At 53.4% G+C, this 8352-nt stretch overlaps 2 protein-coding genes across 2 annotated transcripts; one reads left to right on the plus strand and one right to left on the minus strand.

The window, feature by feature from the left end:
• Positions 1-93: 93 nt before the first annotated feature.
• Positions 94-903, plus strand: LOC103776054 (chromosome unknown open reading frame, human C19orf35; the record flags this gene model as incomplete). The annotated part of the gene is made up of 1 exon (XM_008943541.1): positions 94-903. A coding segment is annotated over one exon (810 nt), but the record flags the coding sequence as incomplete, so codon positions are not given.
• A 3968-nt stretch (positions 904-4871) lies between these two features.
• OAZ1 (ornithine decarboxylase antizyme 1) lies at positions 4872-6490 on the minus strand (the record flags this gene model as incomplete). The annotated part of the gene is given in 5 exon segments (XM_008943542.1): positions 4872-5409; positions 5521-5606; positions 6046-6218; positions 6345-6431; positions 6433-6490. Coding segments are annotated over 5 exon segments (535 nt in total), but the record flags the coding sequence as incomplete, so codon positions are not given.
• Positions 6491-8352: the final 1862 nt, after the last annotated feature.

Genomic DNA, 8352 nt, shown 5'->3' on the forward strand with positions numbered 1-8352 from the left:
GAGGAGCTGCTGCTGCCGGGCAGCCCTGGGCAGCAGAGTCAGTCCCCTGCTGGAGAGGAACCAGCCCGCCCTGCCCACCCCCCTGTCCTGCAGATCCTCCTTTCTCCTGATGTGCCCTACCAGAACCTGGCGAGCTTCGTGAAGGACTCCCAGGGGTTGCACAGGACTAGCCCTGGGCACTACGAACGCCTGGCTTCCCTCCTCCTCCTGCAGGTCTGCCTGGGGCTGGAGCACCTCCAGGAGCAGAACATGGGGCGGGGGGATCTCTGCCCCAAGAACCTGCTGCTGGTGCAGTGCCCACGTCCTCCTCGGAGCCAGCAAGGCAAGGAGGCATCCCCGGGGCTGTCCCTTCCAAGGGTGCTCATCAGCAGCTCCTTCAAGGTTAAAGACAAGCCAAGACCTTGTTCTACCAGCCAAGAGCAGGACTGGCCCGAGGGAGGTGCTGCACCCCCCTCCCTGGTGGCAGATGAGCTGAATGTAGGCATGCTGATCTATCACATCTTGCACGTGGACATCTCTCTGGAGAACACCTTGGGGTTTAGAAGCAACAGATTTCCCGAAATCCCCTCCCTGTCCATCTATTCCACGGGGCTGAAGCGTTTGGCCACGCTGCTTCTCCACAGAGATCCCTGCCAGAGGGTCTCCATCCAGCAGGCAAGGAGCATCCTGCAGGTCCTGCTCTGGGGACCTCGGCAGGAGCTCTTTGCCAGGAGGAAGAAGACCCTGCCCCTGCTCCGGGGCTGGCTGGAGCTCAAGAGGGCTCTGCTGCTCCTGAGGTTTGCAGAGCACTCGGCTGGGGCAGGGTGGAGCCCTGGACTCGAGGACTGGCTGTGCTGCCAGTACTTCCAGGAGGTCACCGAACACACCCTCTGCCAAGTCACCCAAGCTCTCTACTCTCTCTAGAGGGACGCTGAAGTTCAGCCCACCCAAAAGGTCTCCTCAAAGCCAAGAGGCCGTGAGGACCTGGCCAAATCCACCAGCTTGCACAGAGCCCAGGCTGCTCCTGGCTGGGAAAGCTCCCACTGCAAACCCAAACCCACTTCCCCCCCAGCACACGATGGATGAAGCTGGGACCAAACTCCCACAGCTCAGGGTGTGCTTCTACACCCTCAACTGGCCTTTGTTTGGTGCTGGGAGTCCATTATCGGAGCACCTCAGGAAAGACAGCTGGGTGGAAGCCACAGGATCGAGCATCAGATCCATGGCTGGTTATCCTGAGGGAGGTTTATAGATCACAAAACCCCTTCAGACCCTCCTGAGGCCACGAGACCTTCGCTGTTGTAAATAACAAAGCAAAGCTCCACGTGAGAGCTCACCTGAACCCAAAGGAGAAACAAGACCTCGTGCAGCCTGCTCTCTTTAGAAGCAATGTGTGGCCCAGTCCCAGATATAAATGACATTTAAAAGAGGAAATAGAGCAGCCACATGGCTTCAATAAACCCCAGAGCTGAGCTCTGAAGTGCTGCTCCTCTGTGTGCTCCTTCAGCAGCATTACACTCCCCAGGGACGTATCCAGAAGGAAACACAAAGCCAGACTTCACCACCCAGCCCTGGTCAGGCTCAGCTGAAGGGCTTGGGTGGGTTCATGGCTGCTGCCCCTGGGACCTGGGGCAGAGCTGGTCTCTGGCTGCACCGAGGCAGGGCCACCACATCTGCATGAAACATGCAGCAGCACAGGAACCCAGCAGGGTGGGGGCTGGAAGGGACTTCTGGAGATCATCTCCTCCAACCCCCCTGCTCCAGCAGCTCACCCACAGCAGGGTGCCCAGGGTCACAGCCAGGAGGGTTTGGGATCTCTCCAGAGCAGGAGACTCCACAGCCTCTCTGGGCAGCTGCTCCAGGCTTGGCCACCCTCACCCCAAAGAAGTTTCTCCTCCTGCTCAGGTGGCACCTCCTGGGTTCCAGTTGGTGCCCGTTGCCCCTTGTCCTGTCGCTGGGCACCACTGACAGAGTCTGGCCCCAGCCTCTTGCCCCCCGGGGGCCCTTTAGCTCTTGCTCAGCATTGATCAGATCCCCTCTGAGGCTTCTCCAGCTGAACAGCCCCAGGGCTCTCAGCCTGTCCTGGCACAGAGATGCTCCAGCCCCCTCAGCATCTCTGTAGCCTCTGCTGGACTCTCTCCAGTAGCTCCTTGTCTCTGGCACTGGGGAGCCCAGCACTGGGAGCCACTCACTACTCCAGATCTGGCCTCACTGGGGCAGAGTAGAGGGGGAGCAAAACATTTCTCAACCTGCTGACCACACTCTTCCTAATGCACCCCAGGAGACCACTGGCCTTCTTGGCCATAAGAGCACACTGCTGGCCCGTGAGTAACTTGTTGCCCACCAGGACTCCAAGGTCCTTTGCAGAGCTGCTTTCCAAAAACTCAACCCCTAACCTTGGCTTCTTGGGGCTGCCTCAACACATCTAGGGCTACCACACTGTAAAAGTAAAGATTAGAAACAGAGCCTCAAGTTGCCCCAGGGGAGGTTGAGGTTGTCCCTGAGGAACAATTTCTTGCCCTGGAGGGTTGCCCAGGGCTGTGCCAGGCTGCCCAGGGCAGTGGTGGAGTCCCCACCCCTGGAGGGGTTTCCAAGCCGTGGAGATGTGGGGTGAGGGACACGGGGCAGTGGGGACCTGGCAGGGATGGGTTAAGGGATGGACTCATCGTTCTGAAAGGTCTCTCCCCACCCAGATGACTGTCTGGGAGCAGTACCAGCAGCCTCCAGGGGCTGTGCACAGGGTGGACTGTCCCAGTCTTCTCTGTAGACTTCACTGGGGCAGGCTCAGCATGCCCACAGACCTGGGCAGCTGCACACCAGGCAGAGCCTGTGGCACAGCTGGATCAGGGAGGATCCCTGAGCCCAAAAAAATCCTCAAAACTAGTAAACCAGAGCTGTGACCACCCCAAAAGATGAAAGCACAGAGCAGCAGCTCCCAGCTCTGATTCCAGTCTCTGCCCTGCCCGGCCTGCTGAGCGTGGGCAGGCAGCAACCTCCTCACCTGGGCTGCAGTGGGGCAGAAGACCCATTCGAGGTTCTGGGCACCGTGCAGGATGGTTCCCCCCTGAGGCAGCACCCAAACTTGGCCTTGCAGTCTCCCCACTGAGGCTGGACAAACAAGGGGACACCAAACGAGCTCCCTGGCCACCCAAACCCGGACAGGGCAGCACCCAAGCACAGCCACCCCACAGAAACCCCCTGGGAATTTCAGGATGGACTTTGGGGCCAAAAGCCACGGAGGAGGGGTTGCCCTGGGCGAGCCCCAGCCCTGCTGTGCCCACCACCTCTCCTGTAGTATCTTGGGTGGCTACAAGATGGCAGTAAAGCCCGTGGCACGGCGGCAGCTCGCCCAAAGCCACCTCGGGCAGCTAGTCCTGGAAAAACAAAGACAAACCTGCTGCTGCCAGCACCTGCAGGCCCACTCCAGCCCCAGGCTGGCACCCCCAAGCACCCTCAGCACCCATTTCTGGTTTCCACCTTGGGTGATCTCCTCCCTTTCTCGCCAGAAGCAGCTTGGGGCAAACATCTAGCAGGGACTGTGGCCTTCAGGGCAGAACCACATCACCTCCACACTCTCAGGTCCCCGTGGAAAGCAGATCCCAGCACAGGCAGAGCATCACTAAGGGAAAAAAGAATTCCTCTTATGAACTGCAGAGCTTGGTCAGCGTGGTGAGTCAGGGAGGAGCACCCTCTCCATGGTCACACCCACCTCCTCTTCACTGGCCTCCGGCTCACCAAGAACAATTTCACAGCTTTCCAGAAAAACCCACAGGAAGAACACGATTGTATGGCCACAGAACACTTGGAAGGAGACTGGTGGGAAGGAGACCTCCAGCATTCCCTGGACAGCAGCAGAGCCAGGAGCTGTGGTCCCAGCAGAGGTGGTGGCTGTGGGACACACCAGAGCCCAGGAGCAGAGCACAGCCCAAACCAGGGCAGTTTGTCTGAAGGCATTCAGCCCACTGAGAACATCCCTCGTCCATGGTGTGGCCCATGGAGCACCAGCCTCTCTGGGGACATGGTGCCACCACCCAGGTTGGTTTGTGCTCCCTACCCCCCCTCCAAGCAGGGATTTTCAGGGATTGGGTTGTATTCCATGGGATTCCAGGACTGCTGAGCTCAGGACACCAGCCTGGGGATGACCTCTGGGGAGATCCTCAGGCCTCCTGACTTGGACTTGAACATCTCACCCTCCAGAGCTCCTGGGAGGGCATGCTCATGAAGATCATGAGCTTCCATTTACACCACAACTCAGAAATAACCCAGCCCAGGGCTTCACTGCTCCAGGGTTTTACAGAGGGAACATTCATCAGCTCAAACAGCACCAGAGGCCTCCAGAGCTGCAAGTACTGAGAAACACCCACAAACACAGGTTTAGGGCACAGCCCTTTGGGGACTTCTCTCTGGTAACTCCAGCCCAAGGTTTGTGAACTCTAGCAGCCCTCTTCCCCTTCTGCAGGGTCTGGGGACCACAACAGGCACTGCTTAACAGTGACTGCTTGACAACCCCTCCTCCTAACACTTCAACCACAAGCAAGGTCTCCAGCCTGGATGGATCTAGGCAAAGGTGCCACAAGCCTGCCTAGATCACAGCCAAAGAACTCAAACCATCACCAGGGCAAGGCTCCACCTGGAACTGGGAACACCAAAACCTCAGGGCTCAAAGCTGCATGTGACTTAAGGACACTTGAAGCTCCAGGCAGCCTCCTCAGCACTTCCCTTGGGACTCTCCACCTAACACACACCCTTCAAGCATCCACTGACAGAGCAGGGATCCCAATTTATGATTTTTTTAGTTCACTAAAAGTGGGTTTTTACCCAATTGCCAGGTGATTTCAAGTCCTGGTGGACCACAGCCACGAGTTCCAGTCAAGCAAAGAATGACCCAACATCTTTCTGTACCTGTAACTTTAATGGTCGGGGCAGTTCCAGAGCAAATCTCTTCAAGAGTGCAAAGTCTTTAAACAGCTTAAACCAGCAATAAAAAGTAAAATATAAATTTTTATTTAGAATTAAAGCAAATACTTCAGTATCACAAACACAATATTAAACTTCAAGAAATATACTGCTAATTTGGAGGGAGCATTTATTTTGCACAACCACGACATGCGCACAAATCCAGGAGGAAAAAAAAAAAACCAAGATGTGGAGTCTGAAATTTTCAACATCTCACCACCAGAGCAGTTGGTCACAACGTTTTGTACAGAGTTGGGTATATACTGTAATAGATGTTGACAAAATTTCTACAGAATCATCTTTATAGACAACAAGAAAGCTCTAAAGAGGCAAACATTGCAATCTAGTCTTCTTCTGATGAGTCTCTCTCGAAGGTGTAGGCCATGAAGCAAGCGTCTGGTCTCTTGGGGACAAGGGGATGCCCTGGTCTCACAATCTCAAAGCCCAAAAAGCTGAAAGTACGGAGCAATGCAGCTACAAAAGGAAACAGAACAAGTTTCATCCATGTGATATCGTAGAACAGCTCAAGCACCCATCAAACCAACTTCAACCACCCCTCGCTGGCGTCTCTGAGCGAGCACCCACCTCTGTCATCTCTGTTCTTGTGGAAACAAATGAAGACGTGATCAACTCGGAGCTGTTCTTCAGCAAACTCGAGAAGAACTGCAAAACTAGAGGAGAAATGCAGGGCAGTCAACACACAGCAAGGACAGGAGGCCAGTGCTGGGAGACTGGCCAGCAGGACACCCCCCACACCCCCCAGTCTGACAAATGTAGGTCTTGGGTAGCAGGCTGGTTTTCCTGTTGGAGCCAAAGGGAGAGCTGCAGTGACAGCCTCGGGCCAGGCTGGTGTTTGGTGGACAGAACCACCCCCCAGCCTGGTGTCACAGATCTTTTGGGGGGTTCCACCTGACAGAACAGGCAGAAGCAACCCTCAAACCAGGGCTGCTTAGTTACAGCCTCTTAGAAGAGAGCATCCAGCATCAGTTCATTAAACTTCAACTTGTAGAACAGAAGAGAACATCCACACCAGGAGGTGTTGTTCCACCCTGCTGACAGGCTTTGAGAACAGAGACAAGTCCAGGAGGAGCTGGATTTTCTCACACCCACCTGTCCTTGCTCCCTTCTGGCAGAGCACCACTGGGAATTTCTATGTAGAGGTTGTTGTTGTTCAGCACTGCTCTCCAACTAATGTGTTTGGCATCAGTAAGCCTTGACTGGACATTCAGAATTCTCGTCCTGTTATTAGATGTTAGTTCTTCTGTTACATTCAGCCGATTATCCTGTGGCAGTTAAGATGCACAAAGTTATTTCCAGCTCATTTTGGAGGAGGAACAAACTCCCACCAAAAGGCTCGAGGCCAGAACTGAGTTCAAGTCAGGGTTTAGATATTTATCATCCATACTCACCGAATAAAATAAATTAGCTGAAAGATTGTGATCCCTCTGACTATTCCCTCGCCCACCTGGGATCTTCAGGGGTGGGTGAGGGACATCAGGAGCACCACCGAGGCCCCGGACCCAGGTTACTACAGCAATTGAAGGGAACCCTGGAACTGGAAAGGGATCACAGTCAGAGAGGCAAACGGGCAGGGTCAGACAAATCCTCGTCAAACCCGGGTTTAGAACAGAGACCAGATGGCAAGATTTAAACAAAAACCCCAAACCAAGGCCAAGGGAACTCCTCCCACTGCAACCTCAGCAAGCAGCAAGACAAAGGAACCCCCCCAGAGCAGGGCCACAGACCCAGGGGGCTCAGAAAGCTGCTGCTGCAGTGTTTGGAGGGCAAGACTAACCTGGAGATAAAAACACTCCCAGCTTGAAGCGAGTGAGCTGTATTTCTGTACCAAGGCAGCTACTCTGGACCTGATCTCAGAACCATTCTGCTATCACATAGGCAAAATCCTATTTTCTCACCCTCCTAAAATAACACAATACACTGGCCCAGCCAGCCAGGGATCATTTTTTTTCCCTGTGATATACAGAGCCCTAATTACCTTAGACCTTTGCATCAGCACTCTTGGCTCAGGGTCAGAAAATTCCCTGAAATACTCACAGACATCACTACCTCAACCATTTTCACCCCGCTCAGAAGCCAAACCTCCAGTCTGAGCTTTGACACCACACCTGAATATCTGAAACCCCCAACGAGCCTTCCTACCAAATTCTCCCCAGCGATTTGAAGCCGCTTAGGCTCAATTCAGGACTTAAGGTTCAGAGTGTCAGGCTCTGGAGATAAAAAAAAACATTTTTCTCCTAGACGTAGAAGTTTCACCCCATCCATAGAAGCCTGCTTCAAGAGAAGAAGCTGCTCCTGCACCCAGAGCAAGGGCTGTGCTGCCTGGCCCCTCCCTCTGCACCATCCTTCACCCTGCAGGCTCGCTCTCCAGTTGCGTCATCTCAGCAGATGCAGCAATCGAGGCCCTTGGGGAAATTTTCACAATCGTCCTGTCTGTGAGTGCCAGCAGCCATTTGCAAAATCAGAATAAACATGTACAAATTAATCCACCATTTTGCACACTTCGGCCGAGCTGTTTTTTTTTTTTTTTTTTTTCAAAACGAGCTTGAAACCTGGGATGAATATTTCATATTAGAGGCACTGAACAGCCACAGGGGTCAAATATTAGATGCTGGAGGCATTAGTAAGCACAGCAACTGTGAAGTTTTAGTTTAAAAAAACCTGGATTTGCACTCTCTCTCGATTAAACGACTGTTCAATCCGTTATTTTAGGCTCTTAGATAGTTATTTGATCTCATTTTCATTCTCTCTCACGCATCCCTCCCTACCAACTTCACCTCTACCCACCCTGTCCAGAAACACGGGGTGAAATCGACCCTTTACACATTTCACCTTCCACATCATGAAGGCTGCCTGCACTCTGGGTGTATTTTAGAGTGATGTTTGTGTGCACTTATTCCTCTTGGGAAAAAAAAAAAATATATAACCTTTAAACAGCAGCCAAGTGTTAAAACGGCTTCCTAAAAAAACTTTCTAGCCCACGTACCAATTCTAACCGTGGCTTCCTTCACACACAACAGACTGATGTACTTGGCATCCGTCCCTCTACACCGCTCACCTCGATTCTAATATTTCCTTCCCCAGCCTCTGCAGGGATTGTTTAATCTTTAAGGGGAGTTTTAAACCCACAGCTCCCTCCTAACACTCTTATGTTCTACTTTAGGCTCAGTACCCTCGATTAGTTTTCAAGAGTATCTTACATAAGGGGATAACGGCTTTCAATCCTTTGCCATCTTTGCTTGATTGTTGGGGGTTTTTTTGGCCCCGGGAGGAGGATGGCACCTCCAGGCCCTGCCTGCGGCCCGGCTTTTGTCTCCAGGCCCCTTTCAGCCCGTTCCCCGCCTCGGGGGAAGGCTGGAAGGGGTGAAGCCGGCGGTACAGAGATCAGTCACCGCCTCG

Source organism: Merops nubicus, unplaced genomic scaffold (assembly GCF_000691845.1).
Source record: "Merops nubicus isolate BGI_N331 unplaced genomic scaffold, ASM69184v1 scaffold25237, whole genome shotgun sequence".
Lineage (NCBI taxonomy): Eukaryota > Metazoa > Chordata > Aves > Coraciiformes > Meropidae > Merops > Merops nubicus.